At 31.0% G+C, this 21,742-nt stretch overlaps 2 protein-coding genes across 4 annotated transcripts in view; one reads left to right on the plus strand and one right to left on the minus strand.

Annotated features, from left to right (window-relative positions):
- The first annotated feature begins 1,449 nt into the window (after nucleotides 1–1,449).
- LOC106467466 (ubiquitin-conjugating enzyme E2 A) lies at nucleotides 1,450–15,583 on the plus strand. Its single transcript, XM_013927825.2, has 5 exons — nucleotides 1,450–1,691; nucleotides 2,733–2,813; nucleotides 9,475–9,590; nucleotides 13,735–13,823; nucleotides 14,536–15,583. Exons 1-5 carry the CDS (start codon nucleotides 1,648–1,650, stop codon nucleotides 14,698–14,700), a joined length of 495 nt encoding a protein of 164 aa, XP_013783279.1. The 5' UTR covers nucleotides 1,450–1,647; the 3' UTR covers nucleotides 14,701–15,583.
- Nucleotides 15,584–16,898: 1,315 nt separating this feature from the next.
- Nucleotides 16,899–21,742, minus strand: part of LOC106467465 (palmitoyltransferase ZDHHC2-like) — a 60,522-nt gene continuing 55,678 nt past the window's right edge. For all 3 annotated transcript variants that reach the window (XR_002612425.1, XR_002612424.1, XR_002612426.1), the window contains one exon: nucleotides 16,899–17,425. The gene's annotated coding sequence lies outside the window, so the exon portion shown is untranslated. The remainder of the gene's footprint in view (nucleotides 17,426–21,742) is intronic.

Raw genomic sequence — 21,742 nt, forward strand, 5'->3', positions numbered from 1 at the left:
GCATTTACTAGATATAAGGTAGTCTGGTATATATAAGATGGTCACAACGTGACGTGATAAAACGTGTGTAGGTAGTGAGTAATTGAACTGCAGTCAGATAGTATTGTTGAAGTTGAGCACGTTCGTTGTTATAGCGCGACTGTTGAAAATAAGTGTATCGGTAAAGTTGTATTCGGAAAAAATAAACCAGTTTTATTAGGTAAGGACTTGTGTCGCTAAAGTTTCGTCGGAACGAAGTTACGGAAAATCAACTAACGACTGGAGGCGTAACAATATATAAAGTTCTTGTTGTTTTTAATGACAGTTCGCGTCTTGAAAAGTAAAATAAATTCCTGCACTAAATATTATTATATGATATTCTAATTTAAGACATGGAAAACTGTAAACCATTTACCATCACCGATTTACTTTTTTATTTTTTAGGGGGAACTTGAAGGAAATGTTCATATAATTTTTATTACTTTGTAATGTTGTTCTTTCATCAGGCGTGTTCTTTTTAAATTGTTTGGCTAAATCCAGTCCATATAAGGATAACAAATTAATTAATTCCTTTCTTAATGTTTGTACAAGCTGTTTTCACTTGTACACTGTTCCGTTGCCGAACATGCTCGCCTTTCAGCTGTATGAAGGCGTTATAAAGTGATGGTCTACTACTGATAATTGACAAAGAGTAGTCCAAGAGTTAGCAGTGGGAGGTGTTAACTAGCTGCCTTCCTTCTAGTCTATCACTTCAAAATTAGGGACTTCTAGCGCAGACAGCCATCTAATAGCTTTGCATGAAATTTAACGAACAAACTTGTACGCTATTCTAACTCGTAGGCCTAGCCGCCGAAATAGTTTTACAGATGGCTTTTCAAACGAACTACCTCGCTAATGGTACTAAGATTGATGTAAAAAATACTTACTTGTGCAATTGCATGGCTAATCGATCGAGTAACTAAATATACACAATAACTAACTCTAATCAAAATACTTTACTAAACTGACTGGCTCACTGCCCACCAAATTCTCGTATTTATAACGTAGCCGTGTTTCTAGACACTTCGCGAAATCTCTCAATCACTATATACCTAAGCGTTCCAGGTATTCTTTGACTAAATTTAACGTCATGTGATCTCTAGCTAACATCTAAATTAGAATATTAAAAAAAAAAGCTTAAAGAACTGATTTTAGTTTTTCTGACGAAATGTTACGAGTTATGAGACATGTTTGCTTTTATAATTCTTATAGTAACAAACAGCAAGATTTTATTTATTATTGTCATGATTGTACAAAACAGAAATAATTTTTACAATATTGTCAAAATCTGATTTTTTTATTCGACTCGTGTTATTGTTTAAGGCTTCGTTGGAAAGTCAATAAAGAAGCGATTACTCAGAGAGATCGTTGATGTAGATAATGACGTAAGCGTCAGATGCCCGGATGAAAAATTCTTTGCGAGCAGAGGCTTGGAAACTGATAAATTCTAATATTGCTAACAGTACGCTGTGTGGTGTTGTCATTGGTTATTGCAGTTTCGTTAGTTGTGGATTTTATTACTAATATTAGTGGTCTTTATAATCTAATTTAAAGTGATTTTTTTTTCAAAATTACGAAATTCTTTACCTGTAATTGATAATTCGTATTTTAACTACTGTAGTATTCCAAATGTCCACACCTGCTAGAAGAAGACTTATGCGAGATTTTAAAAGGTTAAGAATTTTTTTTTTGTTTTGTTTTTTAATGATAACTTATGTGTGTTAATATGTAGAATTTTGTACTTATAATTTTGCCATGAATTCCAGGGACTGTTTTCAATTTACAAATTTTAAAATTATGTTTATAGCAGTAGCAGTCTAGTTAGACCCTATATTTACGAACTATAGTAACCGAAGCTAAACTTAGGTTATAAGAGCTAAATAAAATGGGATGACAAGTCAAAACTCAACTTCAAGTTAATTATGAATTTAGGCCTAACAAAACTACTACCAATAACATTCTAATATTAAAGATAAAACTAGTTAAAGTTTGAAGCAACTTAAGTTAACAGTTACACGTAGTTACGCCAAAAATAAAATTTAAAAAATGCTAAATGTAATCTTAAGGTTTGTGCTAAGCATTTATGATTTAATTATTTCAAGATTTATTTTACTTTAGTTTTAGTAAATTTTACTTTCACATTTCAATGATTCAACCTATGATTATGAAGTATGAATGAGTATAATAGTAGTTGCATATGGTGTTTCTCACACCACCAAATTCTTTTGGAGGTGTGTATCCGGGAGTAGGACTAGCATCCTAGTCCGGACACCGCGTGAGCATGTTTTGGTGGGACGGGGATTCGAACCCTCGATCTGCAGATTGCGAGTCGAGTGCCCTAACCACCTGGCCATGCCGAGCACAATGAGTATAATGTAGCATCGACATACAATTTATGAAGTATGCGAATTTCAATTAGCTTCTTGTAATATAAAATAGCCCTGGATATTTATTTACTATTACTATGTGTAGGATCAAGAAATTTCAATAATCTGTGATAAAAACGAATGGGCCATAATAGAATATAAAATCCTGAACTTAGGAGTTAGTAGTGCGACTTTACTGTCAGTATCATTCACCCATTTACAGTGAATCTTTCGTATCAAAAACAACAACACAACATAATTTCGTTTTTCTTGTAGTATTTGATTATGTATAGGCTAAGTAATACATGGAGATAAATGTTAGTATTATATGCATATTATCCATTGTAGATTACAAGAAGATCCTCCAGCAGGTGTCAGTGGTGCTCCTACAGACAATAATATCATGATTTGGAATGCAGTTATCTTTGGGTGAGCAGAAAAACAATTCTGATAAATGTTGATTCTTTTTTTTAAGCTGCTAGTAATTATGTATTTGTAGAAAATACTAAAAGATAGACATGTATATCTGTGTTCATTCATTGCTTGTAAAAATTACTAGCTGAGCACATATCCCAGTTAACAAATGCATATGTTGCTTGGTGTTCTTTTTTTGTTGTTGTAATTTTTGCTGAAAGGTTCTAAATGTTTTCATTTAATCATCCTTTATTTTTATGCTATATCCTTTAGCCACATGGCTTCGGTATTGTTGTTTTGTTTTCTCCAACAATTCACCATGATATTTTTACATTATTAACTTGGCTTTGAACTTGGAACCTTTAGTTATTATATCTAAAATTCAGATAGGAAAATTTAAAAACCTCGGGTGACAATTAAAACACTTGAAACTAAATAACACTAATTTAGAAAATTTTAACTGTAACACTACTAACATGGTGTCCTTGTTAAATTTTACCTTGAATATACATCTAGGTACATTATTAGACAAGAAAAGAAAATAACATATTATTCTTAGTTTAGTTTTAACACAGGCCACATTCAAAATCACATTCAAAAAATCATTTACTAGACTTGTTTTCCACACCTTTAGATGTTTTTTGTGAAAGTTCAAAGAGCAAAAATGTTTTTCTGAGGAAAAATTTTAATAGGTTTCTATTTCAATGTGAATTCTAGTACATGGTGAGGGAACTTCCCAGAGAAGGTGGTTCTTCTGCTGCTTACTTTCTCTTGAATCCAAGCATCCACTAATGTGTGTACTATGTGTGGCAACCTGTGAAGGATAGGAGAGGAACCTGCTGGTTGAGTGATGCCAAGGTTACAAACTTAATATACTCCAACATAACTTTGGAATTTAATTCCTGTACGTGGAGGCCTTGTGGGATGATTCCCTTAATGCCAATCAAGTGGTCCTCTTTGGTTGAGGTCAACAAGGAACCAGTAATGGATATCCTAAGTGGGTTTTTTAGATACTATATCTGGCACTGGTGTTTGGGTATAGTGCCCACAAAACCTTGGCATTATTGCACTGTCCTCTGTGTTGAGCTTTTCATGGTGTAACAAGGCTTCTTGTAGGACTCCATGGTTGGTTGGGGAAGTGGGCACTTTATTTTTCTCCATTTTTTTTTATAGGTAAGAAAATTCATGTGAACAGACTTACATTCAAGTGACCTTGAACTCATGACTGCAGAAACACAATCACCATCTTCCTGTCCTGTATCTTGTTTTCTGATTATTCATTGCTTATGACACACATCTCTTAATAAGATGTCTCGTTTTTTAGTTCAAAAAGGTTTTTATTGTTCAATACTCTTTAGTCACCTCTTTGTTCTTTTGTTATTATTTATTACTTTTCCTATTGTATGTGCATATTTATTAAATTTTATTATATTTTTCATTTTTAATTCTTACATTAAACTTGCAACTTAATGTTTTTCACACAAAATAGCTGAATTTGGATTATTTATGATCCTAGACATCCAAAATAAAATGTTTATTTTCACTACCCTCAGTAAATTATGTGAATAGAACACAGCAAAAAATTTCAATTTTTTTTTTTTTTACTTTCTGAAACAATTTGCATGCATTTCTACTGCCAGTAGTGATTGTACCCTAATTCCAAACTAGAAACGGAAGGGGCTTAACTCTCATAGAAGCTGAGACACAGTTCTTAGAACTTATTTTTGACTATAAGCTGACTTTTATTTGACTTATAAAACAGCATAAAATTAAGACAAGGACAATGAACAGTGAACATCCTATCTTCCATCATTTGTGAAGTGGATAGGTGTACTTTGCTAACTTTCTATCATGCCCTCACTAAAGGTGGTCGATATAATCGATTGTTTATGAACAGTGATTACACCAAATAATGTCATGTAAGCTAATGGATTATGAAATTATAATTAAATCCATTAACCAAAAGTAGTTTCCTGATTATTACTATTTTTGATTACTACAATTCCAACAGTTGATAAATCGAAATTATGATTAAATAGATTGTCATGAAAATAATCAATTAATCAGAATTATTGTTTCCAATGATTAATGTTTTTAATGTTATAACTATCAAGTAATTTTTTGCCACCAAACTTGCTTAACCTATCTTTGTTGTGGCAAAAGTACTAAGGCTATCTGCCATTATCAATAATTTCAAACTGCTGGCTGACATCATTCACGGCAGCTTGTTTTTTTTTAATTTTTCTTTATTTGTAGGTATTAGAGTTTGAGAAACACTGTAATAATCAATTAATGAGGCCATCAGCTAGCAACTATCACCAATTGTCCAGCTGTAGCCCATATTAAATCTCCGCTGGACTATGGTTCTCTGGTTTATGCCTTGGATAGGGACTTCATGTTAACCCATTCACTGCAGGTGGGGTGTTTATTTTCCAGTGTTCCCATCCCCTCACACTGTGAATGGGACAAATGTTTCCCATTGTCAATGCTGTTTACACTTTCCTCTGCTGTGTTCAGGTTCATCATCTTGACTGTCACCACTAAATGGAGAGCTAGCATCCTCTTGTCTCATTGCGCATTTTAAGTTGCAACAGGCATAATTTCTTTTTATAATGACATTATTGTTCAAACAAATGTTTGTTTTATATAGCAAGTTTTCTGCAATATATTTGCACACAATTAATAGTGTACTTCTGAACCATATTAATTCTAGTGTGTAATTCAAAATAAATTCAAGTTGGACAGAGTTAGTGATAAGAATATTGGTGTTTTGCAGCCTAATATATCTCATTTTGTGCATTAGGATGCTCTTAAAACATACTGCAGGCAGTAATAATAATTTCATTAAAGAGTTTCAAATAATAACTTGCTAGAAACGGAGCATAGTCAATTCAAGATATGTGTGTGTATAGACTGTAGCTTGCACACAAAAAGTTTTTAATATTTACATATATAATTTTAGAACTTGATAAACTAATGATTTTTTTTAAGTTGAAAATCTATTATAATTTTATAATTCCATAAAACTAATGTTCATAATTTTTCAAAACCTTTTAAAATTATAATTAATGGATATGTTTACCATCATGGCTGTAACTAGCTTTGAGGACAGCAAGGTCATATCCTCGGGTTTTTTTTTTTGCTTCTTTCACTCTCTCTCTCTGTTATAGCTTCAAACCTAACTTTGACCACAGTACAATATTGCTTCTGATTACGATACTGTGTACCATGCATTTCGATTTAGTTTTTTGCTTTAAACCCCAGTGTTTTAATTTTTTAGTAACAAGTACATTGCAAAATTTGTAATTATGTATAATCTAGTACATATAATATCTGTGTTGAAATTTACATTCACACATCATTATCATAATATCTACATTTAGTTTTTTTTATATTTAAAGATGCCAACTATAAATGCATATACACAGTACAAGCTACATATTTTTTTACTTGAAATGTTAAAAGCTGAAGAACATGAGCACAGATGAAGGTATTAAAATATTTCAGAAACTTTCTAGAATGATTCATTGAAAATTCCATGACATAGAGTGCTCAGTTAAGAGTATGTGCTGTTGTAAAGTAAACCAATGGAGATGCCTTGAGATTTAGTGTAAATTCAGTGCCAGTGGACTGTTTTCATATTTGTAATCACAGTTTGCTTTCTTCAGCCTTGGCCTATACAGCATCTTAAGTAGGTCACCATCATCAGTTTGTAGCACACTAAAAGATCTTAAATGACCTACATTTTCTGAAGGTATTGCAATGTAATCTTAGCATTGATGTAAAAGCCTTGTATGTTATAAAGTTATGCTAGTTTTAATTTGTTCAAAGTTTTCTCAGGAAAACAAAATTATTTTTTTATTATAAAAATATATATATATATATCTGTGTGTGTGTAAAAATATGTCCCATGCCAAGTTGTAATTGAATTAAAAATTTTAGTTTGTAGATTGATACTGTTCTGTCATTTCTTTATTATTCTGATTTATGAATAAAAAGTGTAACTCTATGCTGGAACATATAATTTTTATCACAGTTTTACATGACTGTAGAACTTGTGCCAAACTCTTGAGCTTATAATCAACAGTTGACCTCAACATAACGTTAATTAGGGAAAAGCTTTGTGCATTACATAAAAAAAGAAAAAAAATTAAGAATGAAACATTCAATATGTTGTGTAAAATTACATTTGAATTCAATTTCAAAAAATTGGTGTGCCATTAGTTGTGCACATGTTTTATAAATCCAGTTGTGAGAATATATATTTGTTTCAACATATTTTTAAAGAATTATCTGCACTGGAAAGACAGTACCCTGTGTAGATTTGACACTTTGTATTTTTTTCATCACTGATCAGTTTTGGTTATTGTTCCCACATAATTAGAAAATAATTTTAACTGTTAGTGTGGTAGAGGAAGGTTTTTAATATAAATATATATGTCATCATAACTCTCCAAGTGATAGAAACAAGACAGATTTAGAGGTAATTTCAGCTTCTTTTGGTATGTCAGGTTTATAGTGGGAAAGTTGTATATAGATCATCAGACAACGTTATCTACACTTGACAGCTTGGATATAATCATGAAATCAATTATCTGCACAATACAACCATTAAACATTGCCACTCCTTCACCTGTAGATTCAATACAGATTCCACAATTTAATTGGATTGCTTATCAATGACCAAAGAACAAGTCTTACTTAGTCAAGAAGATGTGCTTCAGCTTTGCAGGAACTACAGTTTGTTTGAACTTCTATCAAGGTTAACCATAATCAAGAGAAACATCATTAATCTTCAATCTCCACAGATGTGTTAAGTTTCACCTGTCTACCAATGGTTGATGGGTTTTTATCTTAACAACTAGTGGTGATTTGTATGTTTTGTGCAACATTATTGAATATGGTCATTTTAACCCTTTCTAGACAGGTGACCACCTTTTGTGTGTTGAGTGGACATCTGCTTATCAGATTTCAAAATTTTAGTAAATATAGTAATTCTATTTCAACAGTTTTCACTCAATTTTTAGAATATATATTTCGTCATTTGATAACATTTACTAACTGTAATTCACAAAGAAAAATGTAAAATAATTGTCAAAATTTAAATTTCTGCAAAGCTCCAAGGAGTATTGCCTGTAAACAATGCACTTAGAGATTTTATTTGAAGATTTTCCTAACCATCCCAAAACATAGAAGCTACCATCCCCTGAGAATACAATTAACTAAGACTTGTTTCTATCTTGAATTTCATTCTCTGTCTGATGATTTATCATTAGAGACTTTTGTTCAAACCACATGCTGTAAGATCATAAAATCATGAGAACAGTTTTGACAATGAATACAAGCAAAGCATAAACACCATTGGCTAAAGTAGATTACAAACTATTTTTATCAGTGTAAGATTAATAAAGTGATGCAAGAAGAAATTTATGGTTTCATGAGAAAGTGATTAAGTGTAATTCCTGCACAAAAGAACAGCAGAATTCATTGCAAAGTTTTGAAGACTTAGTTATACAAGCCAAAGGTATGGGAATGTTTTTAGTTTATTTAGGTATTCTTTTTATTCCTGAACATTTTTTTGTCTTGAATTATATTCATTTGAAAGTTATGGTGATTTTATTCTATGATGTTACATCAGTTAAGTCTTATTATACATAGGCTTAAGAGAGTGTCATAGTGATGTCAAGATATTCTGGTAAGTTCAAATTTATTGAATATTATTATTACGTTTATCATATTTAAACAATGAATAATAGCTGGATGTGTTGACTAATGCAGTTGGTGAAAGTTTCAAAAAAATGTTAATGGCAAGCAATTTGAAATTTTGACTGGATACTTATAAAATGAAACTGGTCAATAAGTAAAAAATTGAAATACTTAGATGAAAGGAAGTTTTTTTAATGTCTTAAAAAAATGTGTTTTACAACATAATTTTGGTAATTTTGTGATATAGAAAATTATATGATTATGGGAGCCTTTGATTATAGTGCAGAAGGCATCACTAGGAATGAATTTGTGCTTCTGATAAGTGGACTTGTGGTGTTTGTCCTAATATAGGCTAATACCAGGTGTCACCCTACCAGAATTGTGATGAACTACCTCAAAACAAATAAGCCATAGAAGTTATGGATAAGTACTACAGAACAACTCTGGTACCTTAGATCACATGTATATCAGTACTTTAAACTTCTGTACAACATTAGAAAGAATCCTGTAATAGAAACATGCCAGTTTACATTGTGAATGATCTTACTTTCAGAATTGTTTTTTCAACCCACTGGCACTAATGCCAAAACCAGTTAACTTTTTCAGTGGACTAGTTGTGTTTTTCATTTTGTGCTGTGTTATAAAGCAAGTTTTAGTGATTCAGTTGTAGTTTTTAATTTGTCTCAAAGACCATTTTGGTATAATGACTAAAATATATTTGTAGAAAAGCAGCTTTCAACATTAGCTTTTCTTTGATTTCTAAAATAGAACTCTAAATAATGCAAAACTTAATTACAATTCGCTGTGTAGAAATCCAGTACAGTGGTCACACACACATCTGACAAGTGTTATTTCCTAGGAAAAAAAATAAGACTGTGTTAAACTTAAGTAATTAAATAATAAGTAATATATATATATATATATATATATATATAGACAGATAGATATCTCATAAGTAATTTTTTTTCAGACCTCATGATACACCTTTTGAAGATGGTACATTCAAGCTGACTTTAGAATTCACAGAGGAATATCCAAACAGACCACCTACTGTTAGATTTATATCTAAGATGTTTCATCCTAATGGTAAGGCAATTTTCTGAGTGGCAGTGGTAAGGATCTTGGATGTAGAAATTTTTAATGCTTAAACTTCGTAAATCATCTATTAGTCTGAATAGATTGATTCTCATAAACAACCATTCATGATGGTTTTGTTGAATGTTGGTTATATTAGATTGTAGATAATAAATTGCTGAGAGAATTAAAGGTCAATGAAATTGGGTTCTGATTAGCCTTTTGTTGGTTTGGGCTTTAAACTATTAACCACTGATTATATCACTTATCAGTGCCACCATTTTCTTGCATCATAAAGTAATTAATGCCAATTTCTTGCTACCAGCCCTGTGACAGTATTCTGGCTACTTCTGCATTTGTATTCATAAAAATCAGTTACTTATCAATAAAAATATGTGAAATATCAAGCATAAAGCATATTTGTTGAATGTTTTGAATCTAAGTTACAATGAAATAAAAAAAAAAAGAAATGACAGCTGTATACTGTGCCTTTAGGCAATATGCTTGTGATATGAAAGTCGTGTCTCACACTCAACCCTATGTGTATGGTGGGGAGGTAAAGTGCACATGCCAAAACCCTTCTGTAGAATTACATTCAAAATTTTATTAAAGAACTTTATTATAAATGTATGTTGATAAACTTGGCTTAAAAAACAACATTATAATCCAAAGTTTTATATTATCTAAGTTTAATTGCTTAATTTCAACATGAAATATTTAATTAAATTCTTAATCATGACTTCGTTTGTCATCTGATGCATCTCCTTACTGACTTTCTTACTTTTAATTTCTTCATTCCTTCTAAGACTGTCAGAGAGGTCAACCGACTAGAAACTGAAACTATAGATAATGGCAGGTCATAATAAAATCTCAACCTTACACCTCGATTGGGAGTGATGTAAATTTGTGACACCTGCCATTGAGGCTCCTCCCATCTTGTCATAGTTTTCAACTAACTTATCTACACCACGTGTCCTCCTTTAATAGACATGTTTGTAAACAATAGAAAGAATTTTGTCCCCTACAAGAATTTACTGAAGGTTGTTTCTTTTTGGCATACATTTCTATACAATTTATCTTAGGTTCTTGATGAGTGGATGTTATTGTTGAGCTGTAAGTAGCTAATGGAATTTTTTTGACCTACTTGTAGCTTAGTTAGAAAGCCAGTCAAATTATAGTAATTTTTGGTCATAATGTATTTTGTGCAAGATAATGTTTTTTGTTCTAAATTTGAAATAAACATTTAAAATATTTTGGAACACTAATATCATTACAAAAAATTAGATGCACAATGCTTCATCTTTCAATAGCAAAAAGTGGGAATTCAGATGAGTAAGTACTAAATTGACTATTTTGGCATATATTTTTCATTTATTGTTATAAAAGTAACTAAACCATAGAAAATGAGAACCATGTTAGGATAGATAAGAAAACTTCAATGAACAAAATTTTTCTCATGATAGTCAGTATTGTCGCATGCTATGTGCATGAGGCCTATTTGCAGTTCCTTGGTTTTGCGCTTGTAACTCAATTGTTTGTTTTACCCAAACTGTCGGGCTGTGATAAATGAGTTTTGGAGTACTCTGAGCGGGTCTAAGTGCAGATGGAAAGCAATAAAGCTAAATGAACCCGGATTTGGAAAGTATTAGCTTTGGCTGTTTGTCGAAATAATGAATAATTGTTTGTTACAATATGCAATCATTCTAGAAAGAAAAAAAAGGAGATTTAGATTTATTTCATATTTTTCAACTTTTTGTTTTACCTTACATTGCTGATTTTGCTACAGTTAGTGTTAGAGTGGAGAAAAGAAGAGATAAGATATGACATTTTACTGAAAAAACAAGGTGCTAAAGGTTATAGAAATAAAGTTTGAAAATTGTAAGATGAAAAATGTATTATTTCTTGTATGAAAACCACCTTGCATCAGACTAGTCAGTGTCTGAATGTAACTGATTCAGTAAATTCACAAACAAAAATACTTCATTAAATATTCTGATTTTTGTGTGCTCGACATACTTATAATATTTGTGGAAATGTTACCAAATTTTTTGAAGATACACTTAGTAAACTTGGAATTATAGTAAACATTGCTATGTATAGCTTCATAGAAGATGGGTTGGTGCAAAGCACCTGTGCCATTTACATATGGTAAATTAGCAATAATGCAGTCATAGGCCTAATGTTGTGATGTTTTACTCCACTTTGTTGAAAGAAATGTTTTAATACTCGTTATATATTGCTAAAACTAAAATAAATAACTAGTACATATATCACTGTATTTTAATTAACCACCACCCCCACTAAGCTCCTGCAGAGGCAAAGTTTGCAAAAGATTTCGTAATTTCAAATTATCAGCAAGAGTTTTTGTCAAAATATTTACTAGAATAAAATAAGTGTGTTTTTTTTTTGGGGGGGGGGGCAATAACATTATCTTACTACCATTCTGTTGCATAAAAAAGTACAAAATCATAATATAGCTAGCTTATTTGAAGACACGGCATAAAGGAAAGTGTTTCAAGTAATAACTGAAGGTTCAGAAATTTCTAATTCATATAAGGAAGAAAAGGAGCTTCATATAAGTTACATTGTAAGGAAGAAAATAATCCCAACTTTCAGGAGTATATTTTGCTTGTGTTTAGCTTTAGAAACTTGAAAGTTTTCAAACAGAATGCAAAATGTGAATATTTTATTTTGTAGGTGATTTAAGGGGTGAGAGATCAGACAATTTTTTAAAACTTTATAATGTCATTTGCTCTTAAAAAACATGAGATACTGGCCTGATCTTTGTACAGTAGCATTAGATAGTTAGCAAGTACAAACTTTGTAGTATATAAAATAGATTGATAGCTTCTTTTTCCATGTAGAATTTCAACATGCGAATAGTTTCTCATTAAACAAACTAAAAAAAAAAAGTTATTCAGTAAATGTTTCTCAGTTACCCCTTGTTAAAGGTACTAGTTTTACCATCATGAAAGAGAAAACTGTAAGGCTACAGTTTAAATATACTAAATTCTATGTAAATTGTATCAGATTTTACTATAAAAATTACCTGCATACCAGTATTTAAAAAAGATTTAAAAACTCGTAAAATTAGTTATTAACGATCTTGTCAATGCATTTTCAATGAAGCTATCATTTAAGTTTGCTGTTTTTAAGAATTTTAAATGCATTTTAACAAGTTGTGTTATTAAATGGAAATACTGTGTATTTGTGTGTGCACATGTATATATACACACAGACAAATGTAGCATCCATTCAAATGTTTGTAGATACAGAGCATTGTCTTGTGTAATATCTGATTTTTTGAGATTTTGAAATTCCTTGTAAATTTACTATAGATTAGAAAAATTCAAATTTTTTTTTATCAATAAATACAAATAATCAGATTAAAGCTCACTTATGACTCTAAACTTCTTATGGAATGGATACTTCACCTTGTGCAAGACCTCAATCGAATGGATACTTCACCTTGTGCAAGACCTCAATCAGCTGAAATATTTTCTATTAAAAAAAAAAGTAAAATTTTAAGTTTTAAGTGATTGTAAATGAAAAAATATAGTCTAGCTTATTTCTGACTTTACAAAAATAAACATCTGATTACTTAAAGTAATGGTGCAACACTTAAGTTTCTGGCCCAGATCCAGAAAGGAAGTGTCGTTGAAAAGCAAACATGTTTACTAAAATAGCTCGTGCAAATGATTTTTCTAGAAGAAAAGTAGATAATTACTTAGTTAAATGGATTATTGTAGTAAAAAATTTTAGGCTTTCAATACAGATTTTTAGTTTTGTTGCTGTTTGTATAAAGGATTAAATCCATAAAGTCTGTTTTCTTTTAAAGCTACCCCATGAACAGTATGTTGTTTACCATATAGATTAAACACTGCAGCTGTAACCTACAGTTGTTCCCTTTGTAGATTGAAAATTTTGTTTCAGAATCCACATTTTTTCAAACACTTAAATACTGTTTATTTTTGTAAACTTTGTCAACAACACAATAGTGTTTTATCAGCTACTTGTGTTTAGTTTTGAAGGACAGAGTGAATTACTAACATCAGAGAAAGTAACAGTTTGAATAACTTTTCTCAATAAGTTAAGAAATCCAAAATTACATGAAAAGGTTACTGCATCGTAACACTTCATGTATTATACTTTTCAGTTTATGCAGATGGCAGTATATGTCTAGATATTCTGCAGAATCGGTGGAGCCCTACCTATGATGTTTCAGCAATCCTTACTTCTATTCAGGCAAGTCTGTTCAGTTACATGATAGATTTAGAAAAAGTTGCTGTTCAGTAATAAATAATAGTCATTAATTTTCATAATGCACTATCAAAAACTGTTTATCACCTTTTGTATTTGCAGGTAAAGTGTTTTGAATGTTTAAGAACCAATAAAATATCCAAAATATTGAAAATAATTCCATATTGATTTATGCAAGTTTTAGACACATTTGAAAACAAAATACAATTTATTACTAGTTATGATTTTAAAATATTTAATATTATTTAAGTATTAAAATGTAGATATGATGAAAACTGGTGTGCGGTTAACTCTAGGCTTATAATAATATTGTAAATTCAATGTTAAATCGCTAAACTTTTAATTTTTATTCCTTATTCTCACTCCCAAGTAAGGTCATACAATTTAAAAATTTTGACAAGTCAAATTCACACTCGTGCTGAATATGTACAGTATAGTTTGGTGAAATAATATTTAAACATAAAAAGTAAAACAGTAGTTTTTAATTTTCCCCAGTCTTTGTGTTCAACGAGGATTTGTCCATGATGTCTCTAGATAGAAGCTTAGGTGAGATTAGCTTAAAGGATATGTTACTACTACTAATATGCTAAGTGAACATAGCAGTGGTCTTTCTAACATGTATTATGGGATTTTTCATGGAAGAAATTTTTTCATTGCTAATAAACATAATTGTATATCTCTTTCTTTCTCTTTATAGTCACTTCTTGATGAACCTAACCCTAACAGTCCAGCAAATAGCCTTGCTGCTCAGCTTTATCAAGAGAACAGGAGAGAATATGAGAAAAGGGTAACTACAGTAGTAGAACAAAGTTGGTTGAACTTTAGTGAGGAAGAAGAAAAAGATGTAAAAAAAGAATCTTAGGATTGTAAACTTGTAGCTTTTAACAGTTTGTCTTTTAAGAGATTTGATCAGAGGCTTGATAATTGCATCCAAAGCCCTCAGCCTTGAATGTGGACACAGTCTTGTAATGATTCAATCTGTTATACATAGCTTTTTTTATTTTAAATTACTGGTGATGCTATTTATAAGTTGCTCAAGATGAGTAATGTATTAGTACTGTTGTAATTCATCTAGGATTTTTTGAACTGTAATTTATCCCTTTATCTTATTGACTTGATTTTTCTCTCTCTTCACAAAATTTATAATATGGTATGTGTGCTGTCTTCAAAGTATAAAGTAACTTGTACATATTGGTAACCTTTTTCAAATGTCTTGTCTAGATATTGTTACAAAAAAAAATATTGTAACAGCATACATTAAGTACATGTAACTAGGGCAGACTCAAGATTGTTATTTGTTAAATTAGCTACATTTTGTTTTATAGGTTATTGTTAATTTTGTAAGTAAAACACTTTGGTTTCAACTTCAATAAAATCAAATATTTATAGCTTGTGTTAAAATTATTATATATCTTTCATAATTTCCCACTGAGCTCTTCTTGGGAATGTTTTTGTTTATATGAGTTCAAACTATATCTCGAATAAAATGGTTAATAAATCATGAACAATATACTATTACTTCATGGTTAAAATTTCAATGTTTTATGGCAAAATCTTAAAAACAAAATGCAGTCTCTGTTGAAGATAATGGAAGTGAAAGTTTTACTAGTTATTTGAAGTAACAAACATGTACAGGAAATGCTATGTATTATATATATATATATATTTGTGTGTGTGTGTGTGTCTTTGTGTATATACATAGATATATACACTTTAGGAAATAAAAGCATTGCTTTTTATATTCCACATCTTTTGCTAAATGTCCTAAAATTTAAATGTTTCTTATAATGTTCAATTACTGGCAAGATTTATGGAATAAATGTAAAGCAAGTATGGGAAAGTTGTAAAAGATATTGTTTGAAAACAAATCACTTATTGTACCCTATTTGTAGTAATGTATAAAAGACAGTCCAGTCAACTAAGATGTTATTCGCAATTTAGTTTAACTGTTTGACTCTGGGGAAAATGTGCTATTGGTATACGTTTACCTTTATCAGATCAACTACTTTTATAACCACAAAGAGGATTAAGTATTGAAATCTGTCAGATATCTAGATATTCTATAGAGAATATCTGATAAGGAAGACTGTTGAAAAGAAAATCAAAATATTTAACCTGCTGGTTTTATACTCTGGGTGTAGTCAACAGTGATTATCTTTATTACCACAAGAGTTTATTGGGCAATGGAAGGGTAAGGTGAGGGAATGTTTTCAAATATGCTGATATATAGATGATTCTATACCATAATGACTTAATGTGAAGAAAAATATACTTTGGAATTAATATTAGCATCCCCACATTTAGCACAGTAAAAATGTGTTTCTGAAAAACACCGTACAAAACAAAAATCCATTTCCCCCAAAAATATATATAATAAGGAGGGTATGCATTCCTGATTAAAAAATTTCTAGAAATAGAAACTTTTAAATGTGTTTTGCAGTAGTTATTAGATACTCAAACATTAAATAAACCTGAAAATAAAGGCATACCAGTATACAGATCATAAAGTAATGTAGCCAAGACCTAGCTATATACCCTATACAGTGATTCATTCAAACTTCACAGCAGATTTTATTTTTTGAGCAACAATATCATGCACTGTTATTACATCGCATTAGATAAAATTTATCAAATTAAGTTGATTTTATGAATTTTTACTATTACATACAAGCATAGGCTTCAATCTAAACTCTCCCTGAGCATTGGCCCAAAGAAGAATGGTTAACCTATCTTTTTCTGCCTTAAACCCAGGTGCATGCTTTTATTCAGAGGAAATAAAATTTTTGTCACTAATTTTTTCCAAAAAAGGCCAATTTTATCAGCACAGAAGACCCGACATGGTAAGTACTCTCCTTCAAAGGGAAACTTAGTATATACCACATCTCATGCATATGTGGCTGCCTTGGAAAATCCCATTTTCTATTTCAAAACCATGCTAAATAGAAAAAGTTCTCCAATAGGAAAATTGCTTTGAAAGAAAAATGTACTAAACATGGGATGCTAGTACTAAATTTTAAAATAACATTAAAAGTTTCTGACACAAAGAAACCAACTGCCACCTTTAATATACCACTTTAATATATCACAAATCAGCAACATCAGAATCACAAATTATTTCCAGTTATATGCAAGATATTTTCTTGAATTGCTATTTACATTCCAAAGCTGAATAACTTGTCTCCAAACAGTTCACAAATGGTACCACTTTTTAAAGTACTTAAGAGCAATGTAAAAGTGAAACTGATCTTAATGAACTTTTGCTAGTACACAGAGTAAAAGTACTATTTACATGAAAATAGCCTTTAAGAAGATATTAAAAAACAATACAAAGAGATTAGATTGAGTACAGGTAAACTTCTCATCAACAACTCTTCAAATACTAACACTTTATAACATTTTATAATTACCTATTATTTCCAAGCCACATTATCAAAAACTATTTGTATTGTATTGCTAAACATTTTTTTTTCATCTTGAGGAAAAGTTCTTGATCAATCCTATGTTCTCTCGAGTTTCCCCATAAATGTTGCAGATTCCAGTACATTTTTTTTCATGACTGTACTTTCTTCAACACAGTACAGTAACTCCTAGGAGATCAATTTTATAGCACTACAACTGGAACAGAGATCTTTTTTATGCTATATTAATTGCTTTTGTCATAATCTAGACTGATTAGTCGGCGAGGAAGTTACTTCAGTTTTTAAGTAGTGTAACTTTCACATTATCAAAAATAGTCTTAGTCAACATATTTTAAATTCTTATATTTTACTTGGAAGTATATTTGATAAACTGTAATTGCTGTAAAATAATTTCTTAAAATTCAGTTTAGAAGGTTAAAAATTCATAAATGAAAATGATCTTTTTATCCTTATTGTCCTCCAGTAGGATGACAATAAATGTTTCTATATTAAAACTTGGGGGTCCAATGTAAACAAAAATTCGGTCCATAAACTTACTTTACAGCTTTTATAACAACTAATTATCCAACAGAAAACTAAATAATTTTTTTTATAATTATAACAAATGAAAATGTTGTGGGAGAGAATCTGATCACTGACATAATTATGCGACTAAAACAACTATGGTAGTCCAAAACAACATGCATAATATAAATTTACAACATGACACAAACTCGGTTGGTCCCAAAAGTGTTTATGCATGCTCATTTAAAACTTAATAAGAAGGACTGAAGTCAGACTTCATATTGTAAGAGTAAGAAATAAAGAACTGGTCCTATCTTCCACACTGATATGTATTTTTGCAAATGCAGCATCAACTTGAGTAATTACAGACTACTCACAAGAGCACAGTTAGTCTTTAAACTTATACTTGCTACAGGTTAAAAAAAATGATGTTTTTCTGGAATATTTTACTGGGAAATGGAAAATAAGTAAATTGATTAGAAAAGTCCTCATTTTGAGGGTCAGTATTTTGCCTTTAAGTCAGATCAGTTTTGATACTGTACAACCAAGAAAGTTATTTACAACTCTCAGTAAATCATACAAAAGTACGGAGATGAGAATACATAATTCGTCTACGTAAAGAAAAATACTATGAAATTAATTCCAGATGATACTTTCTGTTTACTTGTAGACAACTGCCTAGTGCTGTATTTCATTTATCAATGTAATAGCCCAGTGAGCCTTTTGTGTTGAACAAAACACACTTGTAATTTGAATATGAACCTGTTACCCATATACATAATTATGATTAGGTAGGTATATAAAGTTATATTTGTTTCAATTCTTATATTAATTCTAAACATGGAGAAATCTAGCATGTTTACAGGGTATACCAAAAAAAAAGATGAATATAAAGGACAAAGTGATTTAAGATCCCAAAATAGCTCCATCATGAAAGTTTTGAAAATCAGATAAGTTGTATAAAATACCCAGTCATGTATATACATCAAATAAACTATGTAAACCTTGGTGTTGATAAATGAGCCTCTCCAAATACAATACTAGGTCATCTGAGGAAATGGCATGTGTGTTGTGTATTTTTCTAAGAAGCCAAAGATCATGAACCCCACAAAAATACACTGACATATGTGATGATAATTTATCATCTAAATAGCAATTTTGAATACCTCAGGAAAACATTTGAATGATTTGTATGGATGATGATATAGAACCATGATCTTTTCATGATTGTCCACTAGAAGGCATTGATGAAAGTTGGCTTTATTGCCTTAAGGTACAGAAAACTCAACTTTCTTACGTAGTACGTCCATTTATGTATTTTGAAAGCTGAAAAATGACCATTTCATAAAGACAATAGTAAAGTGAAAGAATATTTCCAATTATATTGCACTTATTCAGTTTGTGCTAATGAGGTAATAAATTGGTGTTCTAGAGCTGTGTTTCTCAACCTGTGTGCTGTGATGCTGACCAAGTTGTGCTGCATATTTCTACTTTTCATGAGTAATTTTATCTAACTATATTTTATTGGTTAGACTCATTAAGAGTCTTGCTTACAAAAATAAGGAAAAAAATTTCAAATCTCTTCAAGTAACCATAAGCACTATCAAGCCTCGAATCGAGCATCTATGTGCAGCAAAGAAGGCCCAAATATCCCTCTAATTATAATGAATAATACATGTATAATCTAAAATTCTAAATAAATGTTTGTATTGCTATATCATTCGGTGTGCCTTAATATTATAAGCTATATTTAGTGTGCTCTTGGACCAAAAAGGTTGAGAAACACTGTTCTAGAGTAAATTTCATGTCGTGTTAATATTACCAACAGTAACACAAAAATTAAGATTACTACAGTAAAAGTATTGTTGAAGTTGAAATAAGCTTACCATGGTATTCAGTTACAGATGTGTCATAAGCAATCATATAGATTGCCACTAGAAGCAATGCTTTCTATTTAAATCAAGTAAAAGTAGTCAGAATAAATACTATCTTCCCAAGTTCATGTCCTTGGCACTTTACAATGGATATATTTTAGACAGTTATGGCTCATTTTCTTTGGTCACAAAATAGTACCAAACTCACTGACAGGATATCATCTGAAATAAACAAGCTTTCTGAGCGGTGTGAGGAAGGTGACCAGATTATTGCTTATTGTGTCTTCTGTGATATCATAAAAAAGAAAACTCGGAGTTAATTTACAATTCATTAATATTCAATACTTGGGTCTATGTAAAACCCAGCATGCCACTTATGAGGGTAATAAAGATTCCCAAGTGCAGCTGGGTGGTTGAATTCTATCATGAAAGATTAAAGAAATGAAATACTCTGAAAGTTTGTAATTTCTTCATTCCATGTTCAGGCAAGGTTGTCAGGGTGGTAACAATATCTTTAAATGTATACAGGAGTTTCAACTACATACCAGCTGATGTGGATCTAGTTAGACAAATAACTAGTTCAATGAAGGACTTGATATCTTGTGCTAATGTGATAGCAGATATTAATGAAAAAAGGCCCTTGTACAGGTTGAAATGAGACAGTATGGATCATTCTACTTACTCTCCCATTCAATGGTTTTTTCATTTCTCTAAATCAACTATCTGCTCCTCATTTGAGGTCTTCTTTGGTCTAACTTGTCTTCAAGTTGCTCCTCATTATGCCACAGAGCATCTATGGACTAAGGGCATCTCTTATGGTAAAAATATACTTCATAGTTGTGCGTCTCACAAGCTAGTTTGGGTACAGATAAATCATGACAAAAGTACAAAGTACTACTGTTGGGTTAAAGAGGTTTCTCCAACATATTTTTCAGCATATATAGCCAAAACACAGACCACCAACTTCCCTTTCTGCTATTCCCTGATTCCGTTGTGAACAGATTCATCACAATAGTAGTTGGAGATGGCTTGAAAAAACTAAAACCAACTTCACTTTCAACAACGAACATTTCCTTCAAATAGATGGTTTAAGTATGGGCAATCCTGTTTCGTCCGTTCTTGCCAATATATTCATGACCTAGATCGAAACACAAGCCATACATTCTGCACTTCATCCCCCACTATACTGGTACAGATATGTCGATGATACTTTTGCTGGTTTCACTTCTTCAGAACACACACTAACTTTCTTTAAACACATAAATTCCATTCATCCCAACATCAAATTTACCAAAGAACATGAAAACAATAAACAGTTATCCTTTCTTAACCTCAAAATTATTAGATCGGACACACAGTTTAAAACCAAAATTCACCGCAAAAACACACACACTGGTCTCCACATCCCCTGAATTCCACTCATGACACCACACAAAAAATCGATACACTTAAAAACCTCAGAAACACAGCCACAAAACTGTTCAACGGAATACATAAATGAAGAAATTAACCACATAAAGCATTCCTTTATTCACACCAATAAATTCCCACCAGCTATAGTTGAAAAACTCCAACATTACCCACAATAAAACTCAACTCACGAACAAAATTGACACTAACAAACCCAACAACAGTACATTACACTGCAGTTTACCTTTTGCTCCTGAAACCAACTCAAGAATTATCCACGCTTGGACAAAACTAGCCATTAAACACAATATTCCTGTCAACGTCAAATTCTCACAAAAACCCGGCCCTAAATTAAAATCGTTACTAAACAAAAATTATTTAGAATCACACAATACCAACGTCATTTACAAAATAGCATGCAATAAATAACTGCCCAGAATTCTACATCGGAGAAACAGGAAGAAAATTGGAAACCAGATTGACAGAACACAATAAAAAGCATCCCATGTTTTTCACTATTGCAACTCAAAAAAACATAGTATATCTATTAAAAACACAAACATTTTACACAAAGAACCCAATGTAAACAAACGAAAAGTCAAGGAATCCATCTTAATTGAACAAAACAACCCTACTCTAAACCAACACCTAGATACCTCTTCTAAGTTTTGCAACAGTTCCGGTCATGTGACCTCTT

This window comes from Limulus polyphemus, unplaced genomic scaffold (genome assembly GCF_000517525.1).
Source record: "Limulus polyphemus unplaced genomic scaffold, Limulus_polyphemus-2.1.2 Scaffold2624, whole genome shotgun sequence".
NCBI classification, from domain to species: Eukaryota; Metazoa; Arthropoda; class Merostomata; order Xiphosura; family Limulidae; genus Limulus; species Limulus polyphemus.

Coding starts and splice junctions, on each gene's coding strand:
- LOC106467466 (XM_013927825.2), top strand. CDS start 1,648: ATGTCCACACCTGCTAGAAGAAGACTTATGCGAGATTTTAAAAG. Junction 1,692..2,732: donor CTTATGCGAGATTTTAAAAG/GTTAAGAATTTT, acceptor TATCCATTGTAG/ATTACAAGAAGATCCTCCAG. Junction 13,824..14,535: donor CAATCCTTACTTCTATTCAG/GCAAGTCTGTTC, acceptor TTCTCTTTATAG/TCACTTCTTGATGAACCTAA.